At 35.7% G+C, this 23,568-nt stretch overlaps 2 protein-coding genes across 11 annotated transcripts; one reads left to right on the top strand and one right to left on the bottom strand.

Moving 5' to 3' along the window:
* On the top strand, positions 3,677-21,695 carry LOC109724459 (probable chromatin-remodeling complex ATPase chain). 10 transcript variants are annotated; one of them, XR_002219941.1, is made up of 28 exons: positions 3,677-4,091; positions 5,225-5,356; positions 6,956-7,062; positions 9,888-10,000; positions 12,140-12,237; positions 12,404-12,583; positions 12,689-12,910; positions 13,308-13,442; positions 13,543-13,825; positions 13,893-13,966; positions 14,272-14,492; positions 14,564-14,651; positions 14,741-14,834; positions 14,929-15,117; positions 15,201-15,232; positions 15,395-15,471; positions 15,548-15,643; positions 15,731-15,800; positions 16,273-16,330; positions 16,404-16,462; positions 16,540-16,705; positions 16,824-17,002; positions 17,110-17,310; positions 17,523-17,633; positions 19,544-19,584; positions 20,375-20,981; positions 21,055-21,155; positions 21,244-21,695. XR_002219941.1 is itself a non-coding variant. In XM_020253292.1 (26 exons), exons 1-26 carry the CDS (start codon positions 3,828-3,830, stop codon positions 20,418-20,420), a joined length of 3,315 nt encoding a protein of 1,104 aa, XP_020108881.1. In that variant the 5' UTR covers positions 3,677-3,827; the 3' UTR covers positions 20,421-21,695. The 10 variants fall into 10 exon arrangements, 4 of the variants coding, with proteins under 4 accessions (XP_020108881.1, XP_020108879.1, XP_020108882.1 ...); XR_002219938.1 differs by having other exon boundaries at positions 20,375-20,647; positions 20,735-21,695; XR_002219939.1 differs by having other exon boundaries at positions 21,055-21,695.
* Positions 20,565-22,262, bottom strand: LOC109723782 (aspartic proteinase CDR1-like). The gene is made up of 3 exons (XM_020252267.1): positions 22,104-22,262; positions 20,689-21,556; positions 20,565-20,635 (listed from the first exon to the last, which is right to left on the bottom strand). Exons 1-3 carry the CDS (start codon positions 22,260-22,262, stop codon positions 20,565-20,567), a joined length of 1,098 nt encoding a protein of 365 aa, XP_020107856.1.

Raw genomic sequence — 23,568 nt, 5'->3', positions numbered from 1 at the left:
TGTCCGAAAACTTCTCTAATTTTTCCAGGGTCTGCATTATTAATGGAACCATTTGGGAGCAGGAACTAAAATTATCTCTGTAAGTTCAATACAGTGTACATTATGGAGTTGAGCTCCGGTGCTTTTGAAAGCATGGAAACATCTGTGCTTGTGATTTTTAGCCGTTGGATCACTTCAAAATTCGTACAATTTGTATAGTACTAGTAAAGGAGGTTTAACGAGACATACCGTTAATAGTGTTATATAGTTTTCCTGCTCGAAGATGGGCGAGCCTAATTCCTTGTTATTAGTCTGGACCTCCGCGCCCCACGATTAAATATGCAAAAAGGAGAGAGTAAGAGGTGAGACACAAGAGGCATATTATAGTCCTATTTTTTTAAGTAGCGGAGTACTTAGTTTCCTCAAACACTCTCTCTTGTATTTAGTCTTAGAACTAGTAGATTCTGACTCAGCAAGTAGAGAAATAGGCTTGCTCACTTCGCAAAGGAAGGCGAATGCCACACGGACTAGAGGAGTGATTTAGCTTAAGTCTGTGACATCCTGCTTCGATCTTTCCCAAATGAGGCAGTACGTTGGGGTTAAAAATAAAAAGAAAAAAAAAAAATCATCCCCGGTCCATTCCGATTGACTAAGAAAATAGAGTGAGAGGCTGAAGATCTCTTTCTTTCTTTGATTCACACCGATTCTTAGAAAATTCTTTCTCGTCCAGTTCCGAAGTTCCGAATAGAGCAATAAGAGAGGGCACAAAATAGAATAAAAATAAATTCTTTTTTATTTCGTCCCAAAGAGCAGAAGGTGATTCATATAATGGTTCATTTATCTTGCTTTGAATTTGAATGTTTTTTAAATTTTTGTATATATATTGTACTTCAGTCTCTGAATAGCCTCCTTAATTTTTTGAATAGCCTCCTTAATTTTTTTCATTGGGACCACTCGCCTTTTAATTTTTTTTATTTGAGTTTTTATACTTAGTTAAGTTATAATTTAATCAAATTTAATAACTCAATGAGTTATTAATTGTTATTTGATCTAGTTTTATTTGTTAAAAAAGTGATTGTAGTCATTAAATTTGGGATTTTGTTTTTGACTAACTTTACTTAATTCAAAATAATTTGAATTTGAGTGGGTCTTAGAAAAAATAGAAATATACTTTTGCCTTAAAAAAATTAGAAAGGGTCTAAATCAAAAGAAAAGTGATGTGTGCTACACCTAAGTCCATTTTTGGCTGTAATTTTACGACACTTTTCATGGAAAAACACCTATTTTTTACCCTTATTTCATTACTTTGTTTTTACTAAAAATTTTTAAAAATTCTACAACCCCCTGAATGAGGTGTTATAGAGATTTAACCCCTCTTTTGCCGAGTTATTGTTTTCAAAAAAGTTTAAAAACAAAGTAAAGGGTCCCTTTCAAAATTGCCTAAACTAAAGTATATCAAATTAAAACTAATTAATTGCAACAAATTACACCATATAAATAGTAAATAAAAAAATCATATTAATTTGGACAAAGAAGAAAATTGATTCACACCAAAATTACAATATATTTTTAGCCTCAATTAATTATTTATTATGCTTAACATGAGAACTATATGATAAAAAAATTTGCAAATTGAATCATAAATAAAACAGAGTTCTTTTTCAATGAAAAATAAATTTATTAGCCCTATAGGATACAACACAATTATTTGTAAGGAGAAATAGCTTATTTATCCCTAAAAAAATTATAATTTTTTTATTTCTCTCTTAAAAGGTTAATATTTTAAAAAATTTCTTTTAACATTTCAAGTCATTTCAAATATACCTCTAAAGTTGAATTATGTTAGTGAACGGCTAAGTAATAATTGTCACCCATTTTTCTTATTTTTTCTTGAGTTATGAGTAAAGGAGGTATTTTGATTTCTTTTTAACTCCGGTAGAAATTTAACTCGAGTTTAAACCCGAGATGACTTAACATATATTAACAGTGAAATTATCTTTGAATAACAGAGAAATATACGAGAGTTATATTTGAAACAAAAAAATACAAATATTTAAGATATTTCAAAAGTTTTGAAACGTATATATTAGATATTATCCCTAAGCAATGCTACATATACATCCTAACGGACTTTTTTCGAAAATAACCTTGTGAAATTTCGTATTTGCCAAGCTACCCCTGTAAAATTTTTATTTGTGAAACTAACCCTCCTCTCGCCACGTGGGCGCCACGTCAGGAATTCCTCAAAAAGACGGTGAATCGTTCACAGTCTTTGATATTTGTTGTGAAGGCGGTGAATGGTTCACCGTCTTCATAAGACGGTGAATCATTCACGATCTTTAGTACAAATCCTTACTCTGCGCAAATCTTTCCAAATCCATAATATGGTGTCCTTGATAAGACGGTGAATCGTTTCCCGTCTTCTCGAGGGCACAGAAACGGCGGACTTGAGAGGGCGGAAAGGGGAAAAGACGGAAAGAAAAATTTTGTATTAAAGACGGTGAACCATTCATCGCTTTTACAATAAAAATTACAAAGACAGTGAACGATTCACCGTTTTTTTGAGGAATCCCTGACATGGCGCTCCTGTGGCGAAAGGAAGGTTAGTTTTATAAATAAAATTTTGATAAGATTATTTTACCAAAATCGAATTTCTGGAGGGTCATTTTATAAAAAAGCCCCATCCCGACAGGGGTGTATATTCTATATCCTACCGATCTATCTGATAGGTGGGCTTGAATTGGGGACTGAGCCATGCATAGATCCAAAGGGGCCATGGCCCCTCTTAACTTTTCAATATTTACTTTATAATTCTTTGATGACTTATAAATTTTTAGTTAATTTTTAAAATATATGAACCGATCTTGTAAAAGTTTTTAGTGCTAGCATAGAACTCTTTATTTTCTTATGTGTTTTATAGGTGAAAATATATTAGGAATCTCTTAATTATAGTGCATTTTGAAATAAGTCCTTTCAACTTTAAATATTTTATTTATACATTATTAATTTTCTAATTATTTTTGATGAGCTAATTTATTTAACTAAATGAAATAGTATGCTAAATTTAATAGCTTTGTTAGATATTAGTCATTGGTTGTTATTATTTTATTAACAAAAATTTAAAAAATTAAATTCTAACTAAATTACTATTAGATTCAGTAAAATTCTTAAGTTATTTAAATAGAATAATGCGAATAAAATAATTAGAAGTTAAGCAAGTGTAAATTAAAAAAATAAATTTAATATTTTTTAACATTAATTATCTAATCACTAAATTTTTTAATTAAAAATTTGAGTAGTTAAAATTTTATTTATCTGCTAAATTTTTATTTGAACATATTTTGGCCCACTCGTGATTGAATCCTGGGTTCGTTTCTGGCTTGAATCGCTAGTCAGGTAACTAGTTAAATCATCCCACTAATTAGATTGGTGGGGTGTATCTTTATAGCATTTTCCTTTATAATTAGGTATAACTAGGAGAAAATTTGTAGTCAATGTGATGAAGGATATTTTTCATATATAGTTTATTAATTTAGGCCTTTACGGGGACAAAAATGATATTAATAATTATGGAGGGCACCTGTAACATTATATGAATTTTTAGGGGCATATTTGAAATTGTATAGAATAGTAAATAATAATAAATATATATAAAGCGCTTGGCGGGAACCCTTTCCCATTCTCCGCTCACACGCGTACAAACAACTCCCCACACGTGCGAGCCCCTTCGCGTTCTCACGCACTTCCTCGTTGTTCGCTCCAAACACCTCTCTCTCTCTCTCTCTCTCTCTACACACCTTTTCTTCGTGCGACGCCAAAACCCTCGCCCTCTCCGACCACTCTCGGCCATGGCCAAGCCCTCCGATCCCGGCGATCTCGCCGAGGAGAAGCCCTACGGCTCCGTACCCTCCGACGAGGACGACGACGATGATGAGGGGAGGAGCGGGGCGGCGGCGGGGGAGGAAGAGGGTGGCGATGGCGACGACGATCGGGAGCCGGAGTTGGTGGCGAGAATGGCGAGCCCCGGCCATGGCGAGGGCGGCGGAGATGATGGTGGATCCTCCACCGAGGACGATGAACCGATGAACGATGATGACGGTGATGGTGATGAGGTAAATGATGGCGATCGTTGGTTTAATCGGTAATGGCGTTTGCTTAAATTGGTATTTGCTCTTTAGCGAGCTAGAAGAAGAATCCATGTCTATGTAGGTTCGTGGATTGTGGGTGTTTTCGTTGCTTTAGGGTTTTTGTTTGGCTCGTTTGGTTGTGCTTCTCTGCTGAAGTTGCCAAATGCTGCTTCTTTAATGTTGAGAATCGGTTCCAAAACCTCTTTTTTTTTTTCTGGGTAAGTATGGTTTTTGATAATCTATCTCTATGTACATGAAAGCTTTTAATGTTTCTCCTTTTTTTTTTTTGGCTTTTTTTGCAAATAGCCTCCTGACAAATTTTATTTGCAAAAATAGCCCCGTCCAAAAATTATTTTCAAAAATGGCCCTGCCCCTGCCCCTGCCCCTGCCACGCGGGCAGGGCGGGCCCAGGTGTTTAAGTTGGACACGGTGAATGGTTCACCTTGTCCAATACAAATACCCCAACAATGATTAAGTTGGAGGTATTTGTATTAGACACGGTGAACCATTCACCGTGTCCAATTATTTGTATTGGACACGGTGAATGGTTCACCGTGTCCAATACAAATATTTCGATCTTAGCTATTTTGTATTGGACACGGTGAATCATTCACCGTGTCCAATACAAAAACTTTGTATTGAACACGGTGAATGATTCACCGTGTTCACTTAACCATCTGTCCCAGCCCCGCCCGCGTGGCGCTGACGTGGCGCTTGCGTGGCGGGGCCAGGGCCATTTTTGTAAATAAATTTTTGACAGAGCCAATTTTTAAAAAAAAAATTGTAAGGGGGCTATTTGCAAAAAAAGCCCTTTTTTTTTATTGATTTTTGGTAGTATTATATTTGTTTACTCTTGATTACTTTTTCTAATTATGGATGGAGGTGCATGCATGTCACTTTTCTATCACTAGTTTATACTGCAGCATTCAAATCTTCCAGTTTCGTATCATCACATATCCCTCTTCTTTGCCATAGATGGTCTTTCCTTTTCTATTTAAATTGAATCTTTTCTAATTAAGAACTCACAAAAAAGTATTCTGATTTTTTTTTTCTTTAACGATTTGAGCTTGATTAAGTGTTCAGGATATATTGGAGTGATTGTCGTAATATTTATGCAGGTTGAGGACCCATCTTCAAATGCGGATGTGGGAAAGCGTGAACGAGCTAGGCTAAGAGAGTTGCAGAGGCAGAAGAAGCAAAAGATTGACGAAATACTGGCTGCCCAAAATGCAGCAATTGATGAAGCCATGGTTGATATTATTTTACTAAAACGAAATTCTAGTGACCTATTCTATACTCTTAAGTGCAAGCTTTAAAATAGTCATCTAGATGTTCTCTATCTATTCTTCATTTTCTGCACAATGTCAATCAATATTGCCGTGAACAACCTTACTGTATTGGGATGCTCTTTTCATACAAAGTTTCCTAGCAATCAAGCTCAGCATGCTTATCTTCTTGCTGAGTTTAAGATCTAAAGTCCTAATCCCTTTCATGCCTAGCGTCAATTTAGCATTTTGAAGTTTCCTATTACCTACTTAAATAACCACTTTTAACCTTTTAAATATGCCTATCTAAAACAATTTGGATACGACTTAATCTCCTATGCTGTCATCTGGATGCTGAACCTTAGGCCTTTCATCCATACTTAATAGGTACCTCAACCCCTTGTATTATTGTTATTTTTTTTGGGAAACTCAACCCCTTATATTAGTGTACGTACTTGAAATGGTATAACAGCTATTTTGACAGATAATGTGCAAATTACTGAAACAGACACAATTAGTAGAATTTGGTACCTCAACTCCTTGTGTTATTATTATTTTTTTTTGGGAAATTCAGCCCCTTATATTAGTGTACATACTTGAAGGGGTATAACAGCTATTTTGACAGATGTAGAAATTTTATACTGAACAGATACCACTTGAACGAAAGAATAAACATTCTAATTTGTAGAATTTGGAAGACAGATAATGTACAAATTTTACATTGAACAGATACCACTTGAACGAAAGAATAAACATTCAGTTTGACGATCGCCTTTGTACTCATAAGTCGTTTTCGATGATAGAGCTTCCGAATCGACGATCCATACCGTTAAACATTATCTAGAGCATTTAAAATTTCTAGAAATTAAATTTTATACTTTTTCGACATCATGTATCTTACGATCAAAAGGTCACAAAATTGATAATTTTTAACGGCTAGTATGGAATACTTGCTAGTTTAACAGTGTAAAAGAATTGAAATAGGTTGAATTTTTGATAGAAAATTCTATTCACTATCTAGATAAAGATCAATAACTCCGATCTTAAATTGAAGGATCTGATCATCCATTTTTAGGACATCGTTTGATTTTGATCGTTTATTTTATGCCCGCTTGATAGACTTTATTATGATTTCGAAAAATTACGAAATTTATTTTTTAGAAGTTTCAAATACTCTAGATCTTATTTAATGAAGTGGATCGTCGATTCGGAAGCTCCATCATCGAAAACAACTTATGAGTACGAAGGACTCTATACTCATAAGAGTAAAGTAGCCCTACTCTCTCTCTCTCTCTCTCTCTATATATATATATATAAATATGTATGTATGTATGTAAATGCTCCGTGGATAAAAGCACACCATAAATAGAAGCAATGGTAGTTTCTAAATTTTAAAGGGGGTTTTTCTAAATACCCCATAAACAAAGGACAAGGGTAGGTGTTTGTATTCTATCTCTTGCGATAAGTTTGAATGTTATGTTTTTTATTACATTCCAAGTGCATTTATGCTTGTTTGTTGCTTTGCATATATGCCGTTTAGTCTTGTATTAACTCTGCCATAACTAACCAGTGATACATTGTCAGAACAATAAAGGGAAAGGTCCGCTTAAGTATTTGCTGCAACAGACAGAGATATTTGCTCACTTTGCAAAGGGATCCCAATTTGCTTCAGAAAGGAAATCTAGAGGGAGGTATACCACATTCTTTGTGATGCATGTTTTCTTCCATCAGGAAAGTTATTGCTGTCTTCTTTTTGTTGTGATAATGTTTGGCACTTTAGGACTTAACTTCATCATATGTCATTCAGATTTTAGTACTAACTAGATTTCAAGTGTATGCTTAACTTTGTCATAAGTGTAGCAGATCTTAGCAGCTAGATTTCAAGCCTATACGCGATCTAATGAGGTGTAAATGTTTTAGCAAGCTACTCTATTGGTGCTTTCTACTCTATTACCTTCATCATACGTCTTTCATATTTTAGTGATAACTATATTTCAAGTTTATACTGAAATTTGTTGTAAGTATAGTAGATCTTAGCAACTAAAATTCAAGCCTAGATCTAATAAGGTGTAACTGTTTTACTAAGCTATTTTAGTTGTACTCTCTACTCTATTACCTGCCATTTTGGGAAAGAAGAAAATGCAAACATTGATAGTAAGGTGATTTGAGAGAGTGGCTGGTTGTCCTTATACCAGTTAATCAGTAGCATAACTCTTATTTTGTTTGACGCTTGGTTCTTTGGAGATCTTTTTGACTTGCATTCTTTACACAAATTGGGATTTGTCTCATGATTGATAGTAGGGTGGCGACAAAATGTAACAATGTAACTTTGAACACGATAGTTTTTGCTATCTATATTTATTTTGCTGGATTGGTTGGCTTTGGCTTGTAATCTACTAAGAGCTTTCTCATTTGTGTGCTGAAATGGTATTTTACTAAAGACAAGTTTGGGATTTGTCTCATGATTGATAATAGGGTGGCAACAAAATGTAACTTTGAACACGATAGTTTTTCCTATCTATATTTATTTTGCTGGGTTGATTTGCTTTGGCTTGTAATCTACTAAGAGCTTTTCTCATTTGTGTGCTGAAATGGTATTTTACTAAAGACAAGTTTGGGATTTGTCTCATGATTGATAATAGGGTGGCGACAAAATGTTACTTTGAACATGATAGTTTTTCCTATCTATATTTATTTTGCTGGGTTGGTTGGCTTTGGCTTGTAATCTACTAAGAACTTTTCTCATTTGTGTACTGAAATGGTATTTTACTAAAGACAAGTTTGTGTTGCTTTTTGTTTACTTTTTTGTCCCTTTTATAGATGGCAGGATTTTCTGCTGTTTTCTTCAGAGATTGTTAAATATGATGACAATGAATGAAGTTCCCCAAATAAAAAAATGAATTATCTTGCCATCTAATAATTGTTTAGAAGAACAACCAATTGGTATTCCAATGGTAAGGCACCTGCTTGGGGCTTGGGGGGTAATGGGTTGGAATCCTGGTCTAGGGACTTTGGGAGTCGTAGGGGACCAAGCTCTCAATTCTCCAAAAAAAAAGGTTTTAGAGAGACTAAAGCAAAGCAACTAGTTAAAAATTCATTAGCTAAAAAAAAGCAAGTAAAAAATTTAATTTACACCCATTTGTTCTGTAGGTTCATTATTGGCTGTGCGCTGAGTATAAAAACAGTTTTGCATTTGCACTTAGTTATTCTCGAGCAGAGTTTCTGCTTTCTATATATATATATATATATAGAGAGAGAGAGAGAGAGAGAGAGAGAGCTAGGTTCCTATGCTTTCAAAAGTACGGAGGCCTCCGTGCTTGTAAGTTGTTTTCAATGATAGGACATCTGATTTGACGATCGGTTCCGTTAGACATGATCTATACTGTTAGAACTATCTAGAAATTAAATTTCATAATTTTTTGACTTCGTTTGCCTAGTAAACGAGTAGCCTCAAAATGAATGGCCGAAAATAAAAATCTCATAAAAAATAGTAATAAAAGACTCAAATTTCAAATCGGAAGTATTGTTCTTACTGATAAGTTGTTTTCGATGATAGAGCTTTCGGATCGACGATCCATACCGTTAAACATTATCTAGAATATGTAAAGCTTCTATAAATTAATTTTTTATAATTTTTTGACATCATTTACCTTACGATCAAAAATCTCAAAATTGACAATTTTTAACGGCCGGTACGGGATACTTGCTAGTTTAACGGTGTAAAAGAATCAGAATTGGTTGAATTTTTGATAGAAAATTCTATTCACTATCTAGATAAAGATCAATAACTCCGATCTTAAATTGAAGGATTCGATCATCTATTTTTAGGACGTCGTTCGATTTTGACTGTTCATTTTATGCCCGCTTGATGGGCTTTTTTATAATTTCGAAAAATTACGAAATTTATTTTTTAGAATTTTCAAATACTTTAGATCATATTTAACGGAGTGGATCGTTCTGGATCGTTGATTCGGAAACTCCATCATCGAAAACAACTTATGAGTACGAAGGGCTCTATACTCATAAGAGTGTAGTAGCCCTACTCTCTCTCTCTCTCTCTCTCTCTCTCTCTATATATATATATATATATATATATATATATATATATTCATATTTTAAATATCCTCGGAACTGGCTTCTAGTTTGTCAGACACTTTTAAGATTCGTCAGCCACATAAACATAATGTCAATAATTATTAACTATTTTATTTTGTTATATTGGGCTCTATAACATCTCACATTTAGTACTAGCAAACCAAAACCGGATGATAAATTTAAGAAAGGTTTGCCATTGTATTGTTTGAGTAGCTTGTGATGTTTTGACAGTGGCAATTCATTCTATAATTCTTCTTCCGAAACATTCCATGTTTGAGTATTGGAGATAAATTTGAATTTTTGTTTAGTTCTTGAAATAATTGCCTCAATATTTCCTAGACATGTTTCTAAGAACTTATCTGTTGAGGACAAACTTCTTTCCAGTCCTAAACTATACTATATTCTTCGATAAATTTTTCAGGGGTCGCCACGCACCTAAGGTTACCGAGGAGGAAGAAGACGAGGAATGCCTTAGAGAGGAAGAAGGTGGTTTCTCTGGTGCAGCAGGGACACGCTTGGTTACACAGCCATCTTGTATGCTTTCCCTTAGCATGACAAATTCTCATCAATTGCTGCGGAATCAATCTATTTTTATGGATTCTAAAAGCAATAATATCTATTTACTTGTTTTTCCTTGCACTATTTCCAGTTTCCTTTCTCTCCTTTAGGACTTCTGTTGTAAATCCTTACCATGATTCATGCCCTTCCAGAACCTCTAGGCCTTTGAAGAAAGTATCATTGCAGCTTGGAACCCTAGCAAAATACTTCTTTTTTTTTTTTTTGGGAGAAAGGTAGTATGCTACCCGCTTCGTTTATTTTTTTAGAAATAAACTTAGCTGGAAATTTGAATCAACTAGGATTCTGACTTGGGACCTCGGGTACCAACCATCAAGCGCTTTACCCTAGCAAAATACTGTTCCACTGAAGTTCTAGAGTAGTTAATGTGTGGCTGTCTCGGCATTGGAAAATGTGCTGTGCACAGTAGCATTAAAACATGGTATTGTGCATTGCACAATGTTATATTTGGTTTAGATTTGTAGTTATCTAAATTAGAATTAAATCCTAATCTAATTGGGATTATATATAATTTAGATGTAATTTGGCATATATGGATTATAATTAGGAGTGTAATTTTAATTGAATTAGAATTAGACTCTAGTTAGGAGACATGTATTATATATACATGCTACGGCCAAGTTAATGACGCCGTGACCAAATTAAGATGCCGTGTTCTAATTAAGCCAAGCAATGCATGTTGGTTCCGTACAGTCAAGGAGCCGCGGCCAAAATTAATGAAGCCGGTGCACTGAAATTAGGCCATGCTCTAATTAACAAGGAGCTCAAATTAAAGGGCCTAAGAGATTGTGAGGGAGGCTACGTAGCAACGGCATCATGGTGCGGATTGCAAAGCAAGGAGCCGTAGCCTTTAATTATGCAGAGCTCTAATTAAGCCATGCACATTGGTGGTGAGTTGGCATTATTGGTCTGTACGGGTTTGAGAAAGAAGCCGCTTTTGGAGTTGTTTGTTGCGGCGTTTCGGATCTAATTAGGTTTTGGTCTTTTGAGAGATTTTCTTGTACTCCGCCTTTCGACATTAATAAGTATTTGCTCCGTCTTCGCCCGTGGATGTAGGCTGTTGGCCAATCCACGTAAATATCGGTGTGCTCTTTCCTTATCTTTTCGTTTCCTGCATTAAATTATTTTTTGGATCTATTTTTCGTCGTTCCGATTTTAACACACAATCCTATGTTGACGACATGGCTCTAAATTTTTCTTTCAATTTTTTTTCAATAAAAGATTTTGAAATTGCCTTTTTGAGTTCTTTCATTTTGCTGTTCATGCATTTAGCTAATCAAAATTTGATGAAATGGGCAGTTAATTTGCGAAAATACTGATTTTACCAATTTGTTTCTTTTATTTTGCTGTTCATGCATTTGGATGATCAAAATTTAATGAAATGGACGATTAGTTTGGTAAGTTATTTATTTTACCAACTTGAAACCTTGTTTTCAATTGATCAAAACATTTTGTGAAAAGTTGCTGAAAATAGTAACAAACAATGGATCTATCCAATTGAAGCATCATCTATTCATTTGCATTTGAGATTTCAACTGAATTAAGGGTAAATTTTATGGCAAATTGATTTTTTCCAAAATTTTATATTCAATCTAATGAAATTCTCTGCTGTTTTTAAGAAATTCATTTGAAATTAGTGGCCAATTTAGTGTTTAGATTACACACTTATAACCTTGCTATAGACCACAGATATTATATTTTTGTCCTGTTCAGCACTTCATTGCTAATTCAGGCTTGCATAGGCTCGGGGATTGTGATCATCATGAAAATGGTGCTGGTTAAAAAATTTGTTAGAAAGCAAGTGTTTCAAAAAAAGTTTTTTGACTCTTCCTTGAGAAAGTATATTGGAAGATTTACATTCGAACTTTCTTTACCATAATGTCAGGTTCTGATGGTCTATTTTCTTGTGTAATTTCTATAGTTTGACTTTTTAAAAATTTTTTTTTCTTGCCAGTTGAGTCAAATATTTATTGTCATGATATTATCTTTTTCTGATTGTATGCACATTCAATAGTTTATTGTTGTTTTCCTCTTCAAGATTCGCCTCCACAATACTTGGGTGATCTTGTGTCTACAAACCTTGTGTCTCTTTTGTAGGTATTCAGGGGAAAATGAGGGATTACCAGCTAGCAGGGCTAAACTGGCTGATACGTCTGTATGAAAATGGAATCAATGGGATTCTAGCTGATGAGATGGTGTGGTTCAATATTTGTCTGCATTCTTTGTTTTCTTATTTCTTTTTCTCTTTGATCTCATCTCATAGTCTGTGTCAGTGTAAATGTAGATGACAACATCTTTTTAGTTTCTGTCACTCCAGAATTTTGAACTATATTTGCCCAACTTGAAATATTTGTTTTCTAGGGCCTTGGGAAAACATTGCAAACCATCTCCTTACTTGGCTATTTGCACGAATTTAGAGGAATTACAGGCCCTCACTTAGTGGTTGCCCCTAAATCTACTCTCGGCAACTGGATGAAAGAGATCCGTCGATTTTGTCCTGTTTTGCGTGCAGTAAAGTTGCTGGGGAACCGAGATGAAAGGGTCAGCCAGTAACCTTTATCCTCACCTTGTTCCTTCTATACATCTTCTTTTCTCTTGCTTGGGTTCCTCCATCAATGCTTAACATGCAATTTTCCTTTTCTGCAGAAACATATTTGTGAGAATTTGTTAGTTGCTGGGAAGTTTGATGTTTGTGTTACCAGTTTTGAGATGGCCATTAAAGAGAAAAATGCCTTGAGACGTTTTAGTTGGCGATATGTGATTATTGATGAAGCACATCGGATAAAAAATGAGAACTCTCTTCTTTCGAAAACAATGAGGCTCTACAATACAAATTATCGCCTTCTTATTACAGGAACACCTCTACAGGTATGCCCTTCCTTTTTCTTTTTTTGGGGCCAAATTCTTAAATGGCATCGCATTTTCTTCTTTTGATATGATATTCTATCATCGACTTGTACTACAGTTCTACCTGAAGAACAGTTTATCTTATTTCTTACAAAAATCAGTGACTAGGTAATGAATGCATTATTCTTCTCATTGATTCTTGATCCAACAGGGAAGATTTTATTACATATCAAGTATGATGTAATATAAAATTATGTCCTATAGCCCATCCACTCTCTCTTGCTTAGTCAAGTTTTACAAATTTATTTATTATTTATTGTTTTTTTTTTTTTTCCCTCTAGCAGCCTGTAGTTGCATTATGTATAGCTGAAATTATGTGACTGGCCAAAATTAATTCTCTTATTTTAATTATGTTCAGAACAATCTTCATGAATTATGGTCTCTTCTTAATTTTCTCCTCCCTGAGATATTTAGTTCAGCTGAAACCTTTGATGAATGGTTCAAAATATCAGGAGAAAATGATCAGCAGGAGGTCATTCAACAGCTTCACAAGGTAAGTTTTTAATATCTTGTATATATATTGGCAAATCTTCTTGCTTTCATTTGATAAATGATGTCTGTGCATGCTCATTTCTTTCATTTCCTTTTTCAAGGTTCTTCGTCCATTTCTGCTCCGTAGGCTTAAATCTGATGTTGAAAAGGGTTTGCCTCCAAAAAAGGAAACTATACTCAAAGTTGGAATGTCCCAGATGCAAAAGAACTATTATCGGGCTTTGCTTCAGAAAGATTTGGAAATTATAAATGCAGGGGGTGAACGGAAGCGTCTTCTTAACATTGCTATGCAGCTGCGCAAATGTTGTAATCATCCATATTTGTTCCAAGGTGCAGAACCTGGTCCACCTTACACAACTGGGGAGCATCTAATAACAAATGCAGGTATGATGTATCTGAGTTTCAAGCTCAAAAGTGATTAATACTTTCTGACTGCATGTTCTTTTTGCAGGAAAAATGGTTCTTCTAGATAAGTTACTTCGCAAGTTAAAAGAACGAGATTCAAGAGTTCTAATATTTTCACAGGCTCGATTTTATATTCTTGCACCTATCCAGCACTTAATTCTGCAGAACTGAAGCTTAACAAAGTTTTTGATATTAAATGAATATTATCAATATATCGCATCTTGAAAATATTTGCAAGCGTCCTTTTAGGAGACATGTAATTCAAGGGGCCCTTCTTTTTCCAGAAGAAAAAAAGAATCAGGGGGTCCTTCGGGATTCTTGGTTTCCTTTCACTTTGTGCTATTATCTGCACTTTACTGATTTTCGGATTAACTTGTTGTTTGCCATGTCTTTTATTTTATATACATGCAATTTTATGGGTATAGATGACAAGACTTCTGGATATCTTAGAAGATTATCTACTGTTCCGTGGATATCGATATTGCCGGATTGATGGGAATACTGTTGGGGAAGATCGTGATGCTTCAATCGAAGCCTTCAATCGACCAGGAAGTGACAAGTTTGTTTTCTTGCTTTCTACGCGAGCAGGTGGCCTAGGGATTAACCTTGCTACAGCAGATGTTGTTATTCTCTATGACAGTGATTGGTAAAGTTTCTCTCTTGTGTGCTCTTCTTTGAAAAATATCCATCATGCTTCTCAAGGCCTTTTATTTTAAGGAACCCGCAAGTTGATTTACAAGCACAAGACCGCGCTCATAGGATTGGACAAAAAAAGGAAGTTCAAGTATTTCGTTTCTGCGCAGAGGTTTGTTCCTGTTGTGCTCATTCACTTTTCTGTTCGAATTACTTGCTTTCTATGAGAGTACTTAACGGTAGGTTTTTGGAGAATTGCAGTATACTATTGAGGAGAAAATAATTGAGAGGGCGTATAAGAAACTTGCACTTGATGCTTTGGTGATTCAACAAGGTCGATTAGCAGAGCAGAAAAGTAGGCAGATTGTCCCACATTTTCAATACAATTTTTTCCCCCTTAAAATGCAGGTTTTTGTTTTACTTGATTCTGTATAAATATCTTTCTACAGCTGTTAATAAGGATGAATTACTGCAAATGGTGAGATTTGGTGCTGAAATGGTCTTCAGTTCTAAGGACAGCACAATCACAGACGAGGATATTGACCGAATTATCGCCAAGGGAGAGAAGGCAACAGCAGAGCTTGATGCCAAAATGAAGAAATTTACTGAGGATGCAATCAAGTTTAAGATGGATGATGGTATGTAGATCCAGTTTTCTGGTACCCCTTTCGTTGGAAAAGCCAATTGATTAGTTATGTACATTTTTTTGTCTTCTATGCAGGTGCACAGTTGTATGACTTTGACGATGAGAAGGTAAACCTTTCTTATATATGTGACTCGATGCTGTTTAGAGGTTTGCACTTTGCAATACCCATGTTCAAACCTCTAGTGAATTGAATGCCAGATCTGGTGTAATTGGATTTTTTACTAAGAAATGATGTTATCTTCATATTTATTTTATCCATTTATGTGAAGGATGAGAATAGAACTGACTTCAAGAAACTTGTCGCTGATAATTGGATTGAACCACCAAAGAGGGAAAGGAAACGCAAGTAAGATAACAATTCTTTTAGGTTCTTCTTACTTGTTTATCCGTTTTGGGACCTTGATCTCTATCCTTGTGTTTAGTTACTCGGATACTGATTATTTTAAGCAAGCATTGCGCCAAGGTGCCGGTGCTCCTGCTAAATCAAGAGAACCTAGGATTCCTCGCATGCCTCAGCTGTAAGCTTAATACTTTTCGGCCACTCTCTTCTCATAGCTATTTACCTATAACGACTCACCTTTGTTTCTGCTGCAAAAAATATTCAGGCACGATTTTCAATTTTTTAACACCAAGAGATTAAGCGAATTATATGAGAAAGAAGTACGGTACCTTATGGTTTGTTCTTTCTCTCTCTCTCTCTCTCTCAAGTTCCATTTAATAAACTCTTAAATTAATCTTTTTTCAATTGTCCTGAACAGCAATCAATTACCCAGCCAAACCCCACCCCAACATACGCATGCATAGACCACAACAAGAAATATTTCCACACGAGTCACCCCCACCTTTGTTGTTTTAGTAGTGAAGCCTATTATGCATGTTCCCTTATCTGAAACCCTTGAGAAGAAAAAAGAGAAAGAAATAAATGCTTATCATCACCGAAAATATTACTGTTCCTGCTGGTATACATCTTAGTGTCTTACCATACCCCATCATCCCTAAACCTCTCTCTCAACAAACAACTACTGTTTCTACTTCATTGTGAATATCAGCATGGAATGATGCTAAATCCTTTCAAACATTTTGATATTTAATTCTAGTTTACGCATGTTATGATTTTTTTTTTTTTTTTTTTCATCTGTGTTTCCAGCACGTGCATCAAAAGAACCAATCAAAAGACACAATAGGTGATGATGATGATTCTGAAGGTGTTGCCTTCTTTTCCATATAGATACTTGCTTGGTCGAGTTATAAGTCAAACTGATATATTCCTTTTGATAGACTTTGGAGAACCATTGACTGCTAAGGAACAACAAGAAAAGGAACGCTTATTAGAAGAGGTGAGGGAGGACAAATCACCAATAGTTGTACAAAAACTATGATAAGACTTTTTTATGTTCTTTTCTGCCAATTTCAGGGCTTCTCATCATGGACAAGGAGAGACTTTAATACATTCATTCGAACATGTGAGAAATATGGACGGAATGATATAAAGAGTATAGCTTCTGAAATGGAGGGAAAAACACAAGAGGAGGTAGAAAGATATGCTAAAGTTTTTAAAGAAAGATACAGAGAATTGAATGGTATGTGATGCTATATTTTTCGTTACTAGTTTTCCATCTGATCACAAAATTTAGTTTTACTTCACATGTTATTTTTAATAATTCAAAATGTATCTAATTTTGCTTGCTGCTTGCTCAGATTATGACCGAATAATTAAAATTATAGAGAGAGGAGAGGCAAAAATTTCGCGAAAAGATGAGATAATGAGAGCAATTAGGAAGAAAATGGATCGATACAAGAACCCATGGTCAGAGTTGAAGATACAATATGGGCAAAACAAAGGGAAGTTGTACAACGAGGAGTGTGACCGCTTTTTGGTTTGCTACTCTATGATTCTTCTTTATTAAATTATTCCTTTCACTTCATTTGTTGACCTTGTTCACCAAATCTGCTCCTTCTCTTGATCCTTCTGATACCTTTTCAGCTATGCATGGTCCACAAACTTGGTTACGGAAACTGGGATGAGCTCAAAGCAGCTTTTCGGTCCTCACCTTTATTCCGCTTTGACTGGTTTGTGAAGTCTCGTACTACTCAGGAGCTTGCTAGACGTTGTGACACACTTATTCGCCTCGTGGAGAAAGAAAATCAAGAATATGATGAGCGGGAAAAACACGCGAGGAAAAAGGTGGAGTTCCATGTCCTTTTGTTGGTTTCCTGTAGTAGTCAAATATTGAGTTAAGAACTTTAGAAGTTGCTAATCATTTCCTCTACATGCAAGCCATGCAAAATTAATCATTTTTGTGAATATACTGATTTAGTTATTTTTATCCTTTCGAACATTGTTATTCTATCTTCTCTTGAAGCTTAATGTGCATCCTTTATTAATTTCTCTTGCAGAATTTGACACCATCAAGACTTTCCAGTGCTAGAATTCCAGCAATGGAGATCCCAACACTGGGTTCTTTTAAGAGAATGAAGAAATTGACCATGGATACTTACACAAGCTCGGTAAGCTTCAGTTGTTAATCACTATGAATATAATAGTTGCCTAGTTTTTTCTACTCTGTTTCTGTCTAAGGTATCCAGCAAAGCCCAAAATGCTTATTTTTGAAATCCTGAGTCCTCCTAGTATTATTTTTGGGAATTTAATAGGTGAAGGCAACATACCTTATTACAGTTTAAGATTTGTTCTTTCTGAACACTAATCAAGTTTATCGATACAGATTGACCTTCATTGTGTTTAATTTTTAAGTTTCTTGACTTCATTTAGTGTGTATAGTTGAATTATTTTTTTCTTCCTGATTTGTGCTTCTCAAAATAAGCCATACCTTCTGGATTTGGTTTCTCTACTCTTGTTATATTTCATTGTGATAGACTTTGATTTTCATCTGGCGTACTGAGTTTTCTTTTTTGCTAGTCACATAGAATCACTTTATGCGCCTTCTGTACTCATTCACCAAATCCTGGCCTACAAACTGCTGTTTTATTTATTGATTTTGTGTCACATGGCTGGCTGCTAATTTAGCACAGGAATATCCTCTAGAAAAGAAGTGAAAATTCATGGTTGATTTTTTTTAATTTTTCCTAGAATTTGTCATGCAGGCTTAGAAGGATTATTCAATATATACATTTAATCAATGTAAATAGTGATTATTTCATTTAGCGGGGCATTATGATTCACCTCTTAGTTTATTCCTAATTACTTATTATATATGTACGGTCATTCTCATCGACGTAATAGTTGCAACCAAGTATGAAATACATATTTTAAATGACATGCGTCAAAGTACAACATTATTTCTTTAGATTTTATTAGTTTCTTTTGATGTTTTCAATAATAATTTTTGAGATTTGATTCGGTACTTCATTTTATAAATCATAATAGAGGATCCTAAACATTGATCAATAAAGGGTAAAATTATTATTTGAACTTATAGCAGGTTTACGGGTAACTTCATGTCGAGAATATTTCGGGAATTAAACATCGCAGATTTTGAGAATAGTTTGGATTGATATCCCTTGGTGCAGCCATAGGCCTTGGAGCCACTGCCAGAGTCCTCATAGAGCACCCTCTAAAAAAGAGAGGAAATGCGAGAAGGGACATGGAGAGTCGGAGATTACTGTATTGAATGGAGAGGAAAGATAGAGAGAGAGAGAAAGGGGAAACAGAGGGAGAAGAGAGAGAACATATAAGAGTGGGGGCAAACTTATTGAATTAACCCCGTATCAAAAGACAAATACTCCTCTTTGGAATACCTGGTAGCCAGTACCCCCCCTCTCCAAATGAACTGCTATTGTAGGTCATCACTAAAAGAATATTAAATCTGCACCGTTGAGTGAGAATGAATGAATGACAGTAAAAAAATAAAAAGTATAGAAGCACTCATAACTTTTTTCTTCGGACCTGAGTTTATAGGAAAAATATTTAAGTGCCAAAAGTTATAAATAATTAAGTATGAATCACTGAATTGATGGCTTGTATGCTGTTGTCTTAGTTGTTCAGTCTTTTATGTTTGCCCTTTTTCGTTTACATACTGATGGAGGATACATAATATTTGTGCTTGTTACGGGGAAGGAGGAGGTGAGTAGGTGACTCTGTTGAATCTTCACTGCTGACTTTGGAAGTTTGTCAGGTGAAAGTTACTGATCTGCTCGAGCCGAAGCAAATTTTGTCGCCGTAACAATGCCCCATTTTTGTGAATGTTGCATGGGGTTTATATGTTACTACTAATATGCAATCCATATTTGCTCTTATGTTACTACCAATATGCAATCCATATTTGCGCTCTCTCTTTCTCTCTCCGTTTGTTTTTTTTTTCCATCGACAATCTGCAGGAAATACTCCTGCATTCTATCACTATTTACCTGGTAATGCACTCCTTTTCTTGTGATTTGATTGCCTTCTTGAACTTTCTCAGGTTGATTGCAAATATGCTGCTGCTATGGTTCGATTGTTTGGGTAAAATCTCTTTGCTATTAATGAATTAACTTAAATCAGATTTGTATTTGAGTCTATGCTGTCAAGTGCTTTAGGTCGCAGTGGTAGTATAAAAGGGGAGCCACGCTTAAAATATTTGGAATGGTATTGGCTTAACAAGGAAATAAAATTTTATGCTTCTTTCTGACAATTTATTTCTGATCATCATGTGCTTTGAAACGATTTAATTCAAAAATCTTATGTGGTTCGCGTGATTAGAGTTGCGCAATGAACGAGCCACCAAGTATGCCATTCCAAAAAATATATTGAAATTGTTTAGTAAAATTCAGAAATTTTATTTTTGATGAAAGGAGGTTGTACCCTATTTGAAAGTTTGAAATTTTTGAAAGTTAGGCATTTCAAAATGGTTATAGTTTAGATTAGCTTCATACATTTTCGCCCTTATTTTTTCACTCCAAATTGCATATCACCCATGACAAAAGCTTTTCCCTAGTATTTTCAAACAAGTTTACCTTCATACAGCATGTGTCTATTTGAAATCCAATCTAGCTTTTGCTGTTACTCGAAAATTTTAAAAGGCAACATAGGACTTATTCAATTAGGCTGCATCTCTGCGACAATCATGCGGAGCAAAGGCTAGCTTATTGTGTATAGTATCGAATCTTATCCAGGTGTTGAACTGCTGCTTTGCTCCAAGTATGCTCATATTATTGCTCGGCATCATAGCGAAGCAGAAGATCCGCTTTCCAGCAAAGTTTGCGAACAATCCTGACTGCCGTATGTGGTAATTCGCACCATCTCTGAACTGCAGGGTCATAGTTGGCAACTCTTGCTCAATCCCCTGCATCATTTTATAGCACAGTCGAAATGGCAAACTGGAATCATTTACAGGACGAAGATTGAGCCGGAGGCGGAAATAATCCTTCATCACATCTTCCACCCGATCAAATGCGTAAGTGGTTAGATGCGTCACGGCGGCTCCTGAATCTATTACGAAACTACTAGTTCCATTGCTCTGTCGTGTGAAGGTCCCTCTCGGGAATCGCATGCGCCGCCCGTTGAAACTGATGTCCTTCACATCAAGGTAATAGGGTTCGCAGTCGGGGTATGCTAAGATCCTTGTACTTTGGAAGCCTCCTCGCGGCGTTCTGATATCATGACCAAACCGTAGGAAGCTGGTGTGGGCGGTTTCGGGCGGGAAGAAGCAATAGGAGAAAAGACCGTCTGTTCGCGTAGCAAGTTGCTTCACTGTCGAAGTAGGGTTTCGAGACATACCGAAGATCCCTGCAGGGTTTTCGTGATAGTTCATGTTGCTTGAGTGGGTGCAACCGAAGAATAGATTTCGAATGGCTACACGATGGCTGGCATGTGCATCTTGGAAGCTAAAGGTCTCTTTCGAGAGGACGCCGTCGATGAAGGTATTGTCGAAGTATCGGATGTTGTATTCACAACGATTGTTGACACATTTATATCGTGGGGGCTTGCATACAGGGTCATCGCAGCCGACGACATGGTATGTGTCAGATAATCGGGGATCGAACTTGGGTGCAGATTGAGGGAAACCTGTGCGGCACGGAAGGCATTGCGTCCACGTGAGGCTCGAGCCGGTGTCCATATGGAGGTAGTAGTTGCGCAAGCCATTACCAGAACCAATACTGACCGCGACCATAAATATCGCAGGTGGCATTGCACGAAGAGGGGGGCGTATGACGGTAGGATTGGCTCTGGCGATCATCATCGACTCCAGCCAGAGAACACGAGACTTAGAATAGTCGATCGAGCGAACGATACGTTGGAAATCGGTGAGGTTCGCATCGTAGAGCGGCGAGCGCTTGGAGTCGATGTGGATAAGCTCAAGGCTAAAACCTTTCTCTCCAGTGATCAGTTGTGCATATGAAGAGTGGAGAAGAAGAGAGAAGTAGATGAGTAGGTTCAATGGGGACATAGTGAGATAGAATACTAAGTTATTATTGTTATATGACAAGGTTTGAGGCTATTGCATGTGAATATATATATACAAATAAAGAGGAGTTCAAAGTTAGAATTGGTTCATCTGATTGGACATTTTGGATTTGATGTAGGATACACTCCCTAAACTTTTGTTTGTTTCGAATTATATTATTTTAGTCATACATTGGATATCTCATAAACTTAATCAATGTTTTCGCTGAGCTTTATTACGTCTCATCAGAAGAAAATTTAAATTTCGCCTATAATTAATGATCAGTAGCTAGTGAAGCTATTTATTTTAGACAATTCCTGATTCACTTGACTAAAATAACTTAAAACTCAAAGCAATAAAACTTGAGGGAGCCTAAATTAAAAGGAACAAAGCTCAGTTATCTATTTTTATATAAAAAAAGGTTAATTTCATACAGGTCCCCGCAAATATGGTGAATAACAGATATATTCCTGCCAAGTTCAACTTTCATAAATTATTCCTACAAAAGTTCTAATGTATTCAGATGTGTTCCTTTGGTTAGGATCTGTTAGAGAACTGTTAATTTTTTAACAGTAAAATTGTGAAATGACAAATTTACCCTTGCCCTCTTCATCTTTCTCTTTCTCTTCAAGTTGTGGGAGCGGACGGCGGCGGCGGCAGCGGCAGCGACCTTGCGGAGCTTGTCGGGGTTGCGGCCAACGAGGACGAGAAAGAGGTGGAAGGCGAAGGCACAGCCGATGCCGTCAAAGGGGCCCATGACGACGGCCCACGCGGGCACCACAATGGCGACGATGATCGGACGACGACGACGAAGAAGAAGAAGAAGGAGAAAAGGAGGAGAAAAATGAGGATACGAAGAAAAAGCAGGAGAGGAAGAGTAAGAGAAAGAAGAAGAAGAGGACGAAGAAGAAGCACGAGAGGAAGAGGAAGAAGAATAAATATATTATTTTATTTTATTAACCGACTATAATTAAGTATTTTAATTCTAGTTAACTAGATTTCTTTAACGAATATTAACGGGAGGGACATATCTGAATACATTAGAACTTTTACAGAAATAATTTATGAAAGTTGAACTTTGCAGGGATATATCTATTATTCACTATATTTATAGGAATCTGTATGAAATTAATTCTATAAAAAAATAGCCTATAGTTGAGGGGGTCTTCACAAAATTTCACCTTAATTAAATGCTTTAAATGCTCACTCTTCTTGAGATAAGGAAATCTATGCAGAAAAGAGACGTGGAAATCTATAAAGGTAACTATTTATTTAATATTCAGAATAAAAAAATTTCTAGTTTGGAAAATCAAGTAAAATTATCCCCCATGAACCTCCAGAAACTATTGCGTCTACGCTTACAATGCTAGTTATCCTATCCATTCTTGTTCTTAATTACTCTAAAATAGTACTAGTGTAACACACTGCTTCTCAGAAGATCATTCATTTTAGGGCTACTTAAATCTTAACACGCTTATCTTTCTTAATTTTTTGGAACTAACTATCGCTCAAAATGCTATAATCAGGTTTTAAAAAATTCACAAGTATCGGACAATATGATACTCGTTTTGCTAGTTTTAGCCGACTTTGTTGGGAGCTGTACTCTACCCACAACGGCATAATACTTGCTCGGTTGAGACTTATCTCACACTTTCTATTAGTGATTGACTCTAATACCAAATATAATGCCCCACTTTCTAAGGGATCACTATCTTATGACTACTCTAATCCTAACACAGTTAACCCTTTTAATCTTTTGGGACTAACCACCGCCCCAAAATGTTATAACCGAATTAAAAAATTTAATTCTATTATTATATTTTATATATAAAACTATTTCAAATTTTGAAATCTCAAAGCTAGTAATTGTTCCTCATAGAGCAAGGTTTGAACTCCTAATAGGCACACAAGCAGGAGCTTAGGGTGTGTTTGGTTCCACGTAAAACTGTGGAAAAAAAATTTTTGGTAAAAAAAGATTTTCGGTGGAAAAATAGTTTTACGTCGCTGGTGTTTGGTTTGTAGGAAAAGAAAAATAATTTTCCATAAAGATTGTTTGGTTGGAA

This window comes from Ananas comosus, linkage group 18 (assembly GCF_001540865.1).
Source record: "Ananas comosus cultivar F153 linkage group 18, ASM154086v1, whole genome shotgun sequence".
NCBI classification, from domain to species: domain Eukaryota; kingdom Viridiplantae; phylum Streptophyta; class Magnoliopsida; order Poales; family Bromeliaceae; genus Ananas; species Ananas comosus.
This window is presented reverse-complemented; position numbering and strand designations above follow the sequence as displayed.

Bases quoted from the DNA above. Each gene is read 5' to 3' on its own strand.
- LOC109723782 (XM_020252267.1), bottom strand. From the start codon at position 22,262: ATGGGCCCCTTTGACGGCATCGGCTGTGCCTTCGCCTTCCACCTCTTT. The intron at 21,557-22,103 runs GTAAATTTGTCA...CACATGCAATAG, and splicing joins GAAAGATGAAGAGGGCAAGG to CCTCAAACCTTGTCATATAA. The intron at 20,636-20,688 runs GTACAAGGATCT...CTTGATGTGAAG, and splicing joins GCCGCGAGGAGGCTTCCAAA to GACATCAGTTTCAACGGGCG.
- LOC109724459 (XM_020253290.1), top strand. From the start codon at position 3,828: ATGGCCAAGCCCTCCGATCCCGGCGATCTCGCCGAGGAGAAGCCCTAC. The intron at 15,233-15,394 runs GTAAACCTTTCT...ATTTATGTGAAG, and splicing joins ATGACTTTGACGATGAGAAG to GATGAGAATAGAACTGACTT. The intron at 17,003-17,109 runs GTTTGCTACTCT...ATACCTTTTCAG, and splicing joins AGGAGTGTGACCGCTTTTTG to CTATGCATGGTCCACAAACT.